This window comes from Drosophila busckii, chromosome 3L (assembly GCF_011750605.1).
Source record: "Drosophila busckii strain San Diego stock center, stock number 13000-0081.31 chromosome 3L, ASM1175060v1, whole genome shotgun sequence".
Classification (NCBI taxonomy): Eukaryota; Metazoa; Arthropoda; class Insecta; order Diptera; family Drosophilidae; genus Drosophila; species Drosophila busckii.
In genome coordinates, this window is record NC_046606.1 from 16,079,705 (window position 1) to 16,095,926 (window position 16,222).

General features: G+C 44.9%; 2 protein-coding genes across 4 annotated transcripts; both read right to left on the minus strand.

Moving 5' to 3' along the window:
• Positions 1-937: 937 nt before the first annotated feature.
• On the minus strand, positions 938-13,281 carry LOC108600900 (CTP synthase). Of its 3 annotated transcripts, none has more exons than XM_017988725.1 (4): positions 12,851-13,281; positions 2,708-2,878; positions 2,149-2,650; positions 938-2,090 (listed from the first exon to the last, which is right to left on the minus strand). In XM_017988725.1, exons 1-4 carry the CDS (start codon positions 13,014-13,016, stop codon positions 1,040-1,042), a joined length of 1,890 nt encoding a protein of 629 aa, XP_017844214.1. In that variant the 5' UTR covers positions 13,017-13,281; the 3' UTR covers positions 938-1,039. The 3 variants fall into 3 exon arrangements, with proteins under 3 accessions (XP_017844214.1, XP_017844216.1, XP_017844215.1); XM_017988727.1 differs by lacking the exon at positions 12,851-13,281 and adding an exon at positions 4,972-5,172; XM_017988726.2 differs by lacking the exons at positions 938-2,090; positions 2,149-2,650; positions 2,708-2,878; positions 12,851-13,281 and adding exons at positions 3,561-4,676; positions 4,736-4,885; positions 4,972-5,197; positions 7,772-7,937.
• A 441-nt stretch (positions 13,282-13,722) lies between these two features.
• On the minus strand, positions 13,723-16,155 carry LOC108601138 (glycine--tRNA ligase). The gene has a single exon (XM_017989064.2). The coding sequence runs from the start codon at positions 16,090-16,092 to the stop codon at positions 13,825-13,827; it is 2,268 nt and encodes a 755-aa protein (XP_017844553.1). The 5' UTR covers positions 16,093-16,155; the 3' UTR covers positions 13,723-13,824.
• Positions 16,156-16,222: the final 67 nt, after the last annotated feature.

Sequence of the window (16,222 nt, forward strand, 5' to 3'; positions counted from 1 at the left end):
AGGCTCTCTAGGCAAAGACACGGCCACAACCAACAGGCACATTGCGCGGCTATTTGTAGACTTGGCAGACAGCGACAACGACAGCCGGCATGGGTTCGTTAAGTATTGTCAACAGAAGCACGAGCAACAATATTTTCTTCTGCTCTAGTCTACGCACCACAGGCTACCACAGAAGCATACATCAGCTGCTCTATGTACATCTAGGTATATACTAGTTCACGTAAATTAGCTCAAATACAATACTATGTACTAAATATTGTTCTTCTTGAATATTGAATTTGTTGCCGACTTCGATATGAGAACTTTCGGTTATTCTAGATTATCGTGAATGGACGAAGTTAAAAGAGGTAAAGCAGTCGCAGTTGACGGTTCAACTTTTGTAAAACTTTTTCGTAACATAAATTCTAGAAGCGTTTATCTTTAATTTTTGTGAAAGTTGAAAAATGTATAAATTATATTATACACATAGATTATTGGAATGGGAATGCATTTTAGTCGAGTTATGGTATCAGCGTGTCAGAAGAGGAATGACTTGATGTTAAGTGAAGATTATGTTTTCATAAGCTCGCATCATTATCATTGATTTTATGCTCGTGTCAGGGAACTTTGCCGGTATCTTCGTTATAAGTACATAGCTATAAAATAAATAAGAATCTAGAATGGAATGGAATAGAAAACATCTACGAAAGAAACACATGTAAAGCTATTTTATTTTTGTATAAACTCAACTATTCTCATTTGGAAATCTCCTAAAGACAGAACAACCGACATTCATATGGTTAGTTTATAATTTACTATTTGGCTTTGTCTCCAGGAAAAACATTCTTGGAAAACAGTTTCATATTAGAATGTTTATTTATATTATTATCCAACCGATAAATGAAAAGTCATCACAATAATGTTTTAGTTTATCTAAAAATATATATTTTATTCGCCTTCAAAAGTAAAGCAAAACTGCAAAAAAGTATCCATATTATAAATGGAGTATGCCTAAAAATAGTTTGAGAAGAATATGAATAAGGTTAAACAACATAATTAATTAAGCAGCGGCATCGCCGGCTGCATTGGAGCCACCACAAGCGCCAGCCAGCTCACTATCCGAAGTGCTATCGCTAGCGGAGCAGCCATTGCCATTGGTTAAACCATTCATGGGCTTCTTGTGACTATCGAGAGTTTTAAGCTTTTCCATTTTGATACAAATAGTTTCCTCCTCATCGGATGAGGCATCAGATAGCTGACGAGGGGAAAGGCGACAGCCTTTGTCTATATATTGCTGTAGTCTGCCCTCAGCGGCAAGGATTAGGCCTAGGAAAGGTGGCGACGGCTTCAGCGGTCGCGACAAGTACTCCGGATGATACTGTGTGGCCACAAAGTAGGGATGGTTACGCAGCTCTATTATCTCCATGCGTGTCTTGTCCACATCTGTGCCAACGAAGATCATGCCGTGCTCCTCCAGTTGCGAAACGTATTTCGGATTCACCTCATAACGATGCCTATGACGCTCCTCCACTGTCTTTGGATTGCCATAGAGCTGCCTTATAACGCTTGTCTTATCAGTAAAGACTGTAGTGCGCTTGCCCAAGCGCATGGTGCCGCCCATTTGACCTTGGTGATGTTCCGGCATGTCAATTACCAGTGGATTGGCTGCATCCGCTTTTATCTCAGTGCTGTTGACATCCGGCAAATTCAGCTTATTGCGGGCAAACTCAATAACTGCCGCCTGCAAACCCAGACAGATGCCCAAATAGGGTTTATTGTTCTCACGCGCCCACTGACAGGCGCGTATCTTGCCCTCCATGCCGCGCGAGCCGAATCCACCTGGCACAAGTATGCCATCGCTCTCGCATATCTTCTGCCATTCCTTGTGGTAGTTGGAAGGCTCGCGCAGCAACGTCTCCTGCTCCAGCAAACAGGATTCAATAAAGATGATGTTCGGCTTGCGATTCACAGCGAGCGCAGCATGTTGGATCGCCTTGACCACAGAGGCATACGAGTCCGTGAACTTGGTGTACTTGCCCACAATTGCTATTTTGATTTCGCGTCGCACGGTCTCAGTGCGTCGTGCCAGATCTCGCCAATGCTGCAGGCATCTAAATGCATAATAGAGCTTTATAAATCGAGCGTCTTTTGAGAATCATCAATACTTACTTGGCACGCTTGGTCATGTCTATGTTGAGCTGTAGTCGGTCATTTAGATACTCTATAACTCCATTCTGTTCCATTAGCAACGGCACATGGTAGATGGAGTTAAGATCATGTATGCAAATCACCTGAGCCGGCTCAACATGACAGAAATTACTAATCTTCTCCTTGACCTCCAGACCGATGGGCTTCTCCGACCTGCAGACTATCAAATCTGGACTCAGGCCACAGCCACGCAGCTCCCGCACTGAGCTCTGTGTGGGCTTTGTCTTGGGCTCACCCGTCGCCTTGGGCAGTGGCACCAGCGACACGTGCGCCAAGGCGAAATTCTCGCGTTTTACGCGAAACTGAAACTGTCGAAAGGCCTCCACGAAGGGCATGCCCTCAATATCGCCAATCGTGCCACCTAACTCTATAATGCAAACTTGTGGCTTGGATGTGCCTTGCACTGGGGTTTGAGCTACGCCCTCTACCCATTCCTGTATGGCATCAGTTATATGTGGCACAACTGCAAGCATTTAAAGTTATTAAATAAAGATTAAGTTAAGAGTTGGGCTAAGCTTACCTTGCACTGTCTTGCCCAGATAGTCGCCCTTTCGCTCCTTGTCAATGACAAGCCTGTAGATTTTTCCAGTGGTTATGTTATTATCACGATGTAGTGTGATGTCCAGGAAGCGCTCGTAGTTACCCAAGTCCAGATCGACCTCGGCACCATCATCCAAAACGTAGACCTCGCCTGTAAGGTAAAATAATTTAATACAAGCAATTTTTTTTATGTTCTAAAGCTTTTTAAAAATACAATTAGTGTAAAGTACCTTTCAATAAAACACAAGAAAATTCGAATAATCAAATCTGCATGGTTGCCTCACTAAGTGACCATTAACATCGACTTGCTCGATCACATCATCTGATTATTCAAATTACATCAGGATTCGAAGTGATTCCTTCATTTATTGACGAAGTGAGAATACCCAACTTCCAATTGCTAAATTCAAACCAACATACAATTCTAATTCCAAAAACTAACTTTTCAAAGAAGCTCCAAGACAGGATAATGACATTTGCGGCAAAGTTCACGACCAGACTGATTACCCCAAGCAGATCCGAGTGCATCCCGCTTGTGATTGTAAAATTGTTTAAAATTCATTATTTATCCAAGATTTTGCATTTAACGTAATTTATCCAATATTCAATAAACGAATTCTAAAGAAATTAAATTTTATATAATTTAATTTTGTTTATTTATAGCTCTTTACACTTAAACTAAATGGCGCGCACCATGATCCAGCCCACTGTCTGTATGGGCGGGCTAGTAACATTAGCCGACGCTCAACTAGAAATGAATAAAGTCGCATGGCATATACATAGGTATATATATATATATATAAACTAACGACTAAGTCTTAGACTAAGCACATATTAAATACGGTATGCGAGATGCCTATTTACAGTCTTGAGAGATTAATGGAGTATTTGGGAAGGGAAGGGCAACTGGAACGGGAACGGTAACGGGAACTGGGGTTACTACTTGGACTCCTCAAGATCCTCTTTGTAGAGTTCCTTGAATATGAGCTTTTGTATCTTGGTGCGTATGCGCAGCTTCTGTGCCGCCGTCAGCTGCTTCATATAGGGATAGAGGCTGAGCAAATAGTGATAGTCATCATCCTCGGGCACCATTGGTGCATCCATGGTGGAGGAACCATTAAAGTTACTGTCCTCGGACAGACGTGGTCGCTTTAGCTTTAGCGCGGGTATCAAACCATTCGCATACGATTGTTGCGTAAAGTTTAAATGTTCATTGCTGCCACTGCCGGCGGCAGCAGCGGCGACAGCAGCTCCGAAATCCTCTTTGGCGCCAACGCTATGATGACCCGCCGGCAGCATAGGCAGTGGATGATGCGCTTTGTTGTAGAGCGGAGGTGGTGAAACGGAACGCTTGCTGCCCATTGCGCCAGCGTTACTTGAGGCGGCGCTGCTGGTGCTGCAGGTCGTGGTGGCAGGCGCTAGCACAGTGCCCGCCAGCTGCGCCACCGCAGCCAAAGCTTTGTGTGTGCTGCTGGTGGTGGTGCTAACCATGGGCGGTGGCGAGCCATGCGCAGATGTGTCCGACGCTGCGCTAATGTTTGTTTGCGTGGGCTTTTTGCTTAGATCCTGCGCCTCCTTTTCCAGCTCAAACTCCAGCAGCTGAGCGCGCAGCAGTCCTGCCTTGAGCAGCGCCTGTTGATGTGAAACCGCAAATGCCTCTTCCTGTGCCTTTAGCGCTCCCGTGGCTAGCGGCGTGGTGCTCATTTGGGTTTGCTGATGTGCGGCGGGCGGACTGGGCAGATCGTCGAGGCTGCGCTCGCTGCCATCGGCGTTGGTGTCACCCTCCAAGTCATCCTCATCATAATCCTCGTCGCTATCCTGCAGCCGACGTATGAGTCCGTTGGTTAGATCTGGCTCCACCACGGTCTTTTCGCAATCCTCGCTTTGCTGACTAAAGTAATACGACTGATCCTGCTCATTCTTCGGCAGACGATGACGCATATGATCCGCTGTGTAAACAAGTGATCTCTTAGCATAAAGTGGGGCCTGCTGAAGGATTTGTACTTACTTAGAAAAAGCAGCGCATAGTAATGCAGCCACTTGGACTCGAATGTTGCTGGATCCACTAGAAAATCTCCATTGTCTGCACGTGGTATGCGCTTGTATTCCACTCTGAAGTTGTCGCGCAGTCCCTTCCACTTGGCCTTGAGCACGATTTCTGTCAATGGGAGTTCATACTGTAGACACACACTCTCTCTCTCTCTCTCTCCTCGCTTTGTGCGCTTTATTCGTGTGCTACTCTACTTGGCAGCTTGTGTGTGTTGCTCAGCTCGTCCCACATTTGCTCCAGGAACGCTTTGTTGCAGTGAAAATTGCGATTCCATATTGCTGGACGCTCCTCGATGTCGTGAATGAATTGCTCCACATTTAGCACAATTGTTGATTTTTTTGGCGCCATTTTAGCGACTTGCTCACACAATTAATCGGTTGCACTTTTTTTTGTTTGTTATTGTTTCACTTGAGTCTGCTGCTAATCAAATCAAATAAAATTGAAAACAATGCACTCGCGAATAGCTCAAACTCACACACACACACATATACAAACAACAAAACGCGCGCGCAACTCTTTTTCTCTTTGCTGTTAGTTCAAGTGTTGTTGTTGTTGTTGTTGTTGTTAGATTAAGAGCGCGGCCGCTAAACAAAAGAGATCATCGGGCCACGTGCTTTGCTTTGCTGCGACCTTATTACAAATTGAGACATATGCAGCTCGAAAAGCAGCTTTATTGCTCAATTAACAATTTCTCTTTAGCTTTGGCGTTAAAGAGCTTTTCTAACGGTGCTTCTGTGCTTAGCTTAGCAGCAATTCGATTTAAATTACGTTTGGGTGGGCCGCTTGGTCAGTCACAACAAAAGCTTGCAGCAAAGTTGCAATGCCAAACAGTTAAATACACTAACACAAATGCAAGTATTGTATTTAGTGCATGTCTGCAGACACACACACACACTAGCACATGCATGTAAATGGCACAGCAATGACGACGCGTCGCGCTGGCAACAGTGCAACATTGCAACAACACAATGCAACACAATAACTTCATTAAGATTCCGTGGCCTGAGACGCTTCTCTTGTTGCTGTTGTTGTTGTTGTTGCTGCTGCTGCAGCCAGTTGGCATTCGCTATAACTGCTTTGGAGTGCCAGCAAATTTGCAGCAGATGCAGCAGACGGCGTCGTTTCGAATGTGTGCCCCACACCAATGGCCCCGTTCTCCACCCGCCCTCCCCTTCCTTCCACAACAGTTGCACGCTCTCTGCAGTTTGCACACAACGCTTTCGTAGGCCTAGGCAGCAATTTTAACAGCGACAGGAAATGCTGGTCCGCGACGCCATCGCGCAAAACGAAGCGGAGGAGAGAAAGAAAGAAGCGAAATCAAATTATAAACACACGCCAGCAGGCAGCGACAGCCCCTGGCCCCCCACACTCTCGCTCTCCGTTCCTCCACTCCATCTCTCTCTCTCTCTCTCTCTCTCTTTCAGACAAGCCATGCCGCCTTCTACTCTGTGCTCTGCTATAAACCAGCGCTAATGTGTATTTGTGTGTGTGTGTTTCTATGTGTGTGTGCGTGAGTCAGACTCGCCGTTGTTGTTGCTGCTGCTGCTGCTGTTGTTGTTGCTGTTGTAGCCGTTGCCAGTCAGTCAGTCATGCAAAAATGTTTGCAGCCGTTGCCGCCGCCGCGTGCACAGAGTGCGAAATACTAAAACGGCAGCGTATTGCACGATGGGTGGGCACTAGGGGGAGCTTAGGGGAGGAGCGGCGACGAGGCAGAGGCCATTGCTAAAGTTCCAGCCCAGCCAACCAGCCAGCAGGCAAAGCAAAAGCAAAAGCAATTTCTGGCGGCGCGAGTCTGCGGCAAGCTTGCTGCAGGCCCGTCAGGCTAAACTGCTTGGAAAGGCAGCAGGCCAGACGTTAAGCCATCGAGCTGAAGCCACAGCTAGAGAGCGAGCGGTGGCAGTGGCAACAACGGCAGTGCAGACAAATAATGCGTCACGTTGCGCAGTCGTTAAATTTTCGTTTTCGTCGTTGCCGCTGCCGTTTTTATGTGCGACAGCAGCTAAAAGTATAGAGGGTGAGGTTTTTTTTTTCTGTTGCTGTTGCTGCTGTTGTTGTTGTTGCCTTGGCCAGCTTGCTGGAGAGGCAGAGGCGGGCGGGCGAACAGGCGGTGGGGCAGTTTGGCTTGCCAGCTAACAGCAGCTGCTGTCGCTGGCTGAGGTACTAGCTGCCAAGAAAGAAGCAAGTTATGCGCCAAACGCGCTAAAAGCAGCACTCGCCACAGTGAGGCTCCAGCGTGATGGCCATTGGCCAAGAGAGTGCCTAACGGACAAGTTTTAAATTCCTTTATAGGTCAGCCCAGTTGTTGGCTAGACTAACGTTCAGTTCAGTTCATTGTGAATGAATTGCTAAGTAAGAGAAACTAAGTTCTAAATTATGAAAAATAGTAATTTGAAATATTCTTAACATTTCGAATTTGATTGTAATAGGATTAAATTGCAAAAATTCAATGCAAATTATTCTCTTTGAATATCTTTAATTTGTTAAATCAAATGAAATCCACACTTTAACTATGCCTACTACTAATTCATGGTATATGTCTGAAGGTCTGTAACTGGATCGTATATTCTGTAAATAAGTCATTAGCGTGAATCATGCCATTGGCTGTTGCAGCTGATACTTTCAGACTAAGTAAGTAGCCTAACGCTAATTCGATTGCGAACTGAGCATATTGCTTAGCAATAGTAGCAGGCTCTAACTAAAGCTTGTAACAGTTGCCATTTGTTGTAATTGTTGTTGTTGCTACAAAATCAATAAAGAAACGCACTAGTGTGTGCTAACGGTGTGTTGGCATGCCTAACTGTATGTGTGTGTGTGTGTGGCACACACGCAACAACACACACACATGCAGCAAACAAAAAATATATTTGCGCGCGAGCCAGCTAAATCGGCGAACCTGCGTGGGCGTAAGGCGGGCGTGTTGTATATATATGTGTGTGTGTGTGACTGTATGTGTGTGGAGCTTATAATATTTGGCGAAAAGTTTATGCCGCCGACAGCTGGACAAACTGGACAGGCCCGACGACGACTGTCCGTCCGTCCGTCTGTCCAACTGTCAGTCAGTCAGTCAGTTTGTCTACTTGAAATTCGGCCGCGAGTGCGAGTGAGTGTCTAACCGAAGCGAAGCGTTGCGAACGAAACGAAACGAAGCGAGCGAACCACTGCTGATTGCAGTCAGCTTACAACTGAAATTGAAAATTCAGCAGAGCAAAGTGCGAAGCGCCGCCGCCGCTGCTGCCACAGCACAGCACAGCCACAGCCACTGCCACTGCGATGTTGCTGCTGTTGTCGCGAGCGTGGCGGCGACCGCGACAGGCCGGCAGCAGGAGCAGAAAAGCAGGCTGCAGTCAGCCCAAACGACAAACGCAAACGCAAACGCAAGCACAAGCCCAAAAGCCAGCGAGCCAACAAAACGTGCTGCCAACTAACAGCAGCAGCAGCAACAACAACAACAACAGCAACAATAACAGCAGCAACAGCAGGCGGCGGCGGCAGCAGCAGGCAAAAAACAGCAACGCAAAAAACGCCAGCCAGCCAGCAGAGCAGAGCAGACGGCGCAGCGCAGAGGCCCAAAGCCAGAGCCACGCCACAAGCTTTTGCGACTACGATGACGACGACAACACACACACACACACACGTACACGTACATACTTATTGTGCATGCGTCTGTGTGTGTGTGTTTTGGGGGGCGCGCACAAGCGCTAAAAACAGCCGCTGTGCCAGGTCTGCTGACTGTGGCCCCCCCTTCAATTCCCCCTGCTCCATCCGTTTGCACTGGCAGTTGGCTCTGCTGCTGCTGCTTTTGGGCATTTATTGCGCGCGGCATTTGCCGGCTAGCCAGGCACGCACACACTCACACACAGAAACACACACATACATACGCTCATTGGCAGACACAAGCATAAGTGTGAGTTGCCGGTGGCCTGGTCTGGTCTGCTGCTGCTGCTGTTGTTGTTGTTGTTGTTGCTTCTGTCGTCGTTTTGCGCATGCAGCAACAGCAGCAATAACAACAACAACAACAGCAACAGTCAACGACAATCAACGCGCGGAAGCGAGCGAGTGAGCGAGCGAAAAGCATAAACCATGGCGAGTTGGGAGGCTCGTTAAAATCACGCGACAGGCGGCGTTGTGGGGGAGAGGGCGGTTAAGGCTGAAAGTAGGCAGCAGGGGGTTAAAGCTGGCACAGGCTACAACGCTGAAGTGAATCGCCGGCTGGCTGGCTGGCTGGTAATGGCAATGCCTATTGGGTTGCCAGCTTGTCGGCAATACACAGCAACAGCAGCAAGAGCAAACGAGAGCGCGCGCGTGTATGAGCGAAATCAAGAGGAGAGGGGAGAGGGAGTTGCAAATATTTTTGGGATGTTGCAGTCGTCGCGTCATTAATTGCCATTTCAGTGTGTTTCTTTGTATGTGTGTGCGTGTTTGTGTGTGTAAATGAAATTGGAATTGTTGTTGTTGCTGTTGTAGCTGGACAACTTGCTCATAACAAACAGCAAAGCAAATCAGCATAGCCTAGGCCTACACACACACAGACACACACACACGCAAGCTAATTGTGTGTAACAGCTGTGTGGAAGAGAGCCTTAGCAACATCCTGCTGCTAAATTGTATTTTTGCCATTTAATTTTGTTGCTCTGGCTGTTTCGCTTTTATTTTTACATACATACATACATTCATATGTTTGTATGTATATACATATATCTTTGCACATTATTGTCGTCGCCAACGTCAAGAAACGTGAGTGAAACGAATAAGCGCGAACAACGCGCACCGACAAAGCAACAACAACAACAACAACAAATAAGACAGCCAAGTGGGGAGTGCGGGAGCAGCGTGTGGAGAAGAGAGACACTTGGAAAAAAAGCAGCAACAGCTGCTAACAATGTAGACGCCGCCGCCAAGAGCCAAAAAGCGCCAAAGCGAAAACACGCTAACTTGGCCAACAGCTTTCAGCCAGGCAGCAAAGTCAGGAGTCAAGCTTAGCGAGACGCTCGTTTTTGTTCAACTTGCTGTCGTCGTTGTTGTTGTTGCAACATGGCGTCGTCCCCTGAGCCATTTGCCACTTGCCACTGGCACACCCACTTTCAAAATTAACGCCAAGCTAAATGTAGCCACAGTACGCAACCACACGCATGTGACGCCGCCGCCGCCGCTGCTGCGCTGCTGACGCCAGGCAGCGCAGTCAACGTCAGTTTACCACCACCCACGCGCGTCTAGCTTGCACAATAAATGAGCAAATGTGCAACGCTGCTGGCGCGCTACCCTCCAAAAAAGAAAAAAAAACAGAAGAAGAAACAACACAACGCGCTTCTGCTGCTGCTGCTGCCCCCAAACGAAAAATGCAAATGACAGGCAGCAGACAATAATCCTCTCCACGCTGGACACACACACACACACACATGCATATATATATGTATGCAGATTTACATGCACATAGGCATGCATGCGGGTAAAATTGCAACCACCGCTCAGCATATACAGTATTTTTAAATGAAGATGCGGTGGGGTAGACGGTTCGGGGTCGGGGTGCGGGGTCGCTGTCGGTCAAAGCGTTTTTAGATATAGTGTTCAACATGTGCGCTGTATTCCCTTACTTCCCCATTTGTCATTTCCGATCAAGCTGCAACACTAAGCTCACACACACTGCAGAAGTGCACCACCCATCGATATGCATGTACATGCTATGTATACCCTTATGTAACCTGTTTATGTAATGACTGTTGTTAGCAGTCTGACCTCAAATGCGCTCAGCGAGATGCCATCTCAAATTATAAATTTTTCAGAGAGAACCCTTATGTATTTGGCCACATAGGGAGCACACAGTAAAAACAAAAAGCATATAACAGTACCACATACATAAATAAAAACATTTATATGCATACATACTATCTATGAACGAGAGTTTATATATCAATCAGAACAATTGCGCACAATTCTAGAAATGTGAGGCCCATACGCTGTGAGAAATCTATAACAGCACTCCCGAGCACGGAGAGTACGCTAGTAAAACTGTTATGTTTATATTTCGCTACAACAACAACTAGTCATGCTAGGGCGCGTTATCCGAGAACAGATAAAAAGGACTATAAATAATACCACTTAAGATATATGCAATATTATTAGTTGAGAAATAGTAACCAGGAGAAGAACCACTAGCAGCATTTAATCTCTTATATATAATGAGAGATGAATTGCTTTTAATTCGAACATTTAAACTAGTGCTAGGATGTAATGCAGTAACTAAACCTTATCTTATTTAAAAAGGTTTGAATTCTCAACTCACGCCCAACTGAATAGGTTACCCCTTTTTTTAAACTGTAAGATTAGCTATATATTGTGTAACATGTAAGCACTTTTGATAGAAAACAACTTTATTTGTGTAGAATATTCAATTTACAATACAATAATACCCATGAATGTTAAGGTCTAATGAATCTTTTTTTGTACATTGTTTGCATAACCATAACTTTAATGTTTTTTATTTGAATAGGCTTAAGAGCTTTTTCCTTTGGTATCCACAGTATTAATTTAGAGTTACTAAAGTGGATTTTTTAATTTGGGTTGCAGGATCCAAATAGTTTTTATTTGAAATGGTTATATTAATTTTAGCCTAAATTAGTGCTGCTAACAAATTCAGAAGAGTAATCAGTACTCCGGTAAAAGTGCAGTGTCAATGCAAGTTTGATTACCGTAGAACAGATTATTTAGATAAGAGAGCATAATGCCACCTATTTAGATGAAATACAGCCAAGTTTACATTCAATTGAGCGGGAGTGTGTATTCTATGTGCACCGCAAGTTCAATGTTTATTTCATGGGCAGCCCAACAATGTGTATATTTTTGTCTGCAACTGTATTTAAAGGCTCTCTCTCTCTCGCCTTTAAAATGAGCCTCAATGCTTTGTCGGCCAATTGTACATAACCCACTCAACAAACAAGTGCCGTTAAAAAGCTAAAGGCAAACCACAACCAGCGCAACAAAGAGCACCGAGTAAGAATAAAAAAAAAGGGGAGACAACGCGCAGAGAAACTGAAACTTGAAGAAAAAAACTTTCGTTTTCAATGTCAGCCGCCATAAGCAAGACTATCATTAAGCAAGGCGACTTTGGATATACCCTGTACAAATTAATTTAATCAAGTGGAATAATTTATACCATAAACAATAATTATAGTCTTATTAGAAACTTATCGTTGGCATAAGTTATAACTAACAGAGCATAATATAGTTTCTTGTAGTTAAGCTAAATAGCGCTGAAAGAATTTATAGATAAAAGAATCAGCCTTCTGCCAAACGATAATTATTAAGCAACAGTTAACTTTGTGAATTCAAAGCTAATTTAATTTGTTAGCTTTATTTAATTGCATAGTTCGAGGGATATCCTATTGTACACTTATTTATTTAGTATTCGTTAGTTTGTTTTATAAATAAATTTACTGACTACGGATAATTAATTTTCAGTAATACATATCTATAATAGATTGGTTTCTAGAGCACGCCTACAACGACGTAAATTTTTAAAAATTATACAGAAAAATAATACACTATTATGCGCAGCAATTCTGCAAAAAATCAAAACACACATGCATAGAGCACACATACGAAAGCAGACAATAAAGCTTGGTGCTAATCATTTTATTGAATTAAATAGAGAACAGCGCTAAAGTGGCACATGCAAGCCGGAACACGTGGTGTGTTTGCTCTCAATAACAGCTGTCTATACCGCACACGCACACACACTTAGCATATGCACATGTGTGTGTACATTCCCACACATATGGTCTTAGAGCGCCTCGTGTAGCGCTCAAATTGCAACAACAACGCTGCATGACCTTTTGTCAAACAAATTAGAAAATACCCAACTGAGAATTCTTTTTCTTACACATAGAGAGTGAGAGAGAATCATTTATATAAACATTGAGTTGATAATTTGCGAGTTCATTTAAGATACTTTGCATTTGCGTCGTTTCTTTTCATCTTTCACCTACCGTACGTACTATATATACATATGTATGTATAGTCGAAAATAACAACAATACATACATATCTATATGCATACATATGTATGTTTGAACTTACCATGTTCGTATGGTGAAAAGGTACCAGCGTCTATATTTATGTAGGGATCAATTTTAATTGATGTGACATGCAGGCCACAGGACTTGAGCAATGTGCCAAATGAAGACGCAATGACACCTTTGCCAACACCACTAATAACACCACCGGTAACCAAAATGTATTTCATTTTGTTTGTCGTTTGTTTTTTTTTTCGCAAGTTTGTCTACTGCAGATTTCCGACCACGCGGCTAAGAAACCACTTCCGACTTCTTCTTCTGCCCCGTTACCACCTAAAAGCTATTGCTGCGCACGACTCGCGGTTATACACACACAATCACTGGCAATCTATTGAGCCTTTCTTATCAGATTTGCTTGTTTTTAGTGTGTTAATTGTTTACAAACACATTTTTAAAATAAGCTCCACGTTTTAGCGCGAAAGTATAATGTTTCGTTGTGCTGTTTTCAATTCATTTAATTTATGTTCATTTGAACGATTTGAATCAATAGAACTAGGGCTGCTGATTATATATCAGAATATCGATATATTATTACTAAGAAATAGTTCATATTATTAATTATATTGATCAAGGTATACTTGTGAAGTTTTCTGGCAATCCACATAAGATTTTGGGACGAAGGATCTCATTTAAAATTAATTTAAGAAATGAAAAAACAGCAATCCTTTTATTGAGGCGCTTGAACGTGGTGAGTTTAGCACAGCTGATTCGAGGTTATCTGAATTTGGCGCGTTAGTTTAAAAAAAGAAAAATTCGCAGGTATTTTATTTGAACAGGTGTTTATTCAATTTCAACAAATTTTAAAGCAGTGTACTGTATGTAGTGTGTAATAAAAACAATCTTTTCTTTCGTTGCAATTTAATTGAATAAAGCGTTTAATTTGAATTAAAATGTAAGATTAAAAGAAATGCCGAAAGTAAATGCAATGCAAGCAAAAGGGCTGTATAAAAATGAATATGTATGGTACAAATAAGTATTTTATTTAGTTGTTTCCTGTTGCTCAAACGCCGGGTAGTCCTCGAGAACCTGCGACCAGCTGAGACGAGCAGTTGCCAAATCTTTAACCACACTGACCACTTCGTCCATGTCCACGCGCACCTGCTTCATGGTGTTGCGATCGCGCAGTGTCACCGAATGCGGTGGCTTGAGTGTGTCGAAATCCACAGTGATGCCATATGGTATGGCAATCTCATCGGTGCGAGCATAGCGACGTCCAATGGAGCCACTCGAGTCGTCCACCTTATGCGAAAGTTCCGCCTTGGTTAAAGCCATTGACAATTGCTGTGTGAACGGCTGGAAGTCGGCATTGTTTGAGAGCGGCAGTATGGAACACTTAAGTGGCGCTACCAGTGGTGGCAAGGTGAAGTAACAGCGCTGCTCATCGCCGTCGCGGCACTGGAAGCTATGCTCCAGCAATGAATACATAATGCGACCAATGCCAAAGGACGGCTCAACCACACTGGGTATAAACTCCTCCACATGCACTGTCTTAGAGGCATGCTTAACGCTGATGGAATCAGCACCAAGTTCGTGTGTGGCGCCATCAGGCAGAGTTAGCTTGTACTGGCCACCAGTGGTCAGCTGCGTTTCCACCTGCTTGACGTCGTCTAGCGAGAGCTTGGCCAGCGCATCCGTTATAGACTTAGCATCCTTCTTAAAGGCTTTGCCCAGCGCCTGTTTGTTTGGTACAATCTCACTTATTTCCACAGTCTTGGGTTCGGGCAAACGCTTCTCAGCCACCAGACGCACACCAGTAGCTGCCGTATGCTGGCTTAGATCATAAGCTGAGCGATCAGCACAGCCAACGCACTCCACCCAGCCGTAGGAAGTAAGTATTTCCGCATCCCAGCAATCGCATGCATAATGTGCCATCTCATTGCCCATGTGCTGACGGAAACGCAAGCATTCCGGCTTAATGCCGATGGCGTGCAGGAATTGCTGTATGCGCGCCATATAGTAGCCCAACGTTTCATTGGCCACCAATTTCTTCTCCACAGCTTCACCGATGGTTGATTGTTGGGCGGACTTGCCGTCCATTTGATTGCAGGCGGAGTAGAGTGTCATGAGCTCGTTGGCCACACGAGTGAACTTGGGATGCTCCTTGTGGGCTGGATCGCAGAAGTGTTCAATCTCCGCCATGGTGAATTCACGCACGCGTATCAGTCCGGAGCGTGGTGAGATTTCGTTGCGGAAACTGTTGCCAATTTGGGCTACAGCAAAGGGCAGCTTACCCTGATTGAACTCCAGTAGACGCTTGAAGTTCACAAAGATGCCTTGTGCCGTCTCCGGGCGCAGATAACCTTTGACCAGGCCGGTAGGTCCAATTTGGGTGGCAAACATTAGATTAAACTCAATTGGCTCGCTAAGGTCATTGCCGGTTAGCGGGGATTTAATGTTGTACTTGGCCAGCACAGCAGCCAGCTCTTGCTTATTGAGACCGTCCAGCTTGATGATGATGTCCTCGCATTCTGCTTGCAGCGCGGGCGTGGCATCCTTTGCCTTGCATAGCTTTTCCAGAGCCTGCTTAATTAAGTGATCTAGACGAAAGCATTCGCCAGTCTTAGCATCCTTGACCATCAAATCTGCAAAGCGTTCTACATGTCCTGAAGCCTTGAGCACCGGCTCTGGGGTCAGTATAGAGCAATCTACTTCCAGCATTTGCTCCTCCAGACTAAAGAATTGTCGCCACAGCGCCAATATATTCGACTTCAGCGCGCAGCCCATGGGTCCGAAGTCGTACTGTCCGGTGATGCCACCGTAGATGGCAAAGCTTTGATCATAGAAGAAGCGTCTCTTCAGCAAGTCCTCCATCTTTGCGCGATCGAAGCTCACTACACTGGGTGTCAATGCCAGCTCCTTGTCCTCCAGCACCTTTTTTCTAACCTTTAACTCTGCTACAGCTTTCTTCACATCCAGCTCGGCTGCACCTTTCGCTTTCAGCTCACGCACCAGGTTGCCCTGCTCCTGCACACGCTCGCGCAATGGCGCCAGCTGTGCTTCAATCTCCGGATTCGACATTAGATATTCGGCGGCTGCGGCTCGTAGTTGTACGCTGCGATTGCGTTTCTTGCTGCCCCAGGCACTTGTGGAATAATATGCTTTTGCGTTTGCCTGTGCGTTGTTGGCAATGCTTTCACTCTCACACTCGCGTAGTCTCCACGTGTGCACTGTGTTTCGATGGATTTGTATCAATGTGCCACTTGCGCCGCGCAGTCTGGTGAGCACCTTAAACAACTGAAGTGACATATGTTAAATTCTGCGCTAATTACACGCCAATTTATGTAATTTCCATTTACGATTGCGGCATATTTTGCAATAGTTCTTCTTCACTTACCTTCTCACTCACGTTGAGTCACAATTAGAGATGGGCACGGTT

Bases quoted from the DNA above. Each gene is read 5' to 3' on its own strand.
- LOC108600900 (XM_017988725.1), bottom strand. From the start codon at position 13,016: ATGAAATACATTTTGGTTACCGGTGGTGTTATTAGTGGTGTTGGCAAA. The intron at 2,879-12,850 runs GTAAGTTCAAAC...TTTACCTTACAG, and splicing joins CTTTTCACCATACGAACATG to GCGAGGTCTACGTTTTGGAT. The intron at 2,651-2,707 runs GTAAGCTTAGCC...AAATGCTTGCAG, and splicing joins TCTGGGCAAGACAGTGCAAG to TTGTGCCACATATAACTGAT.
- LOC108601138 (XM_017989064.2), bottom strand. From the start codon at position 16,092: ATGTCACTTCAGTTGTTTAAGGTGCTCACCAGACTGCGCGGCGCAAGT.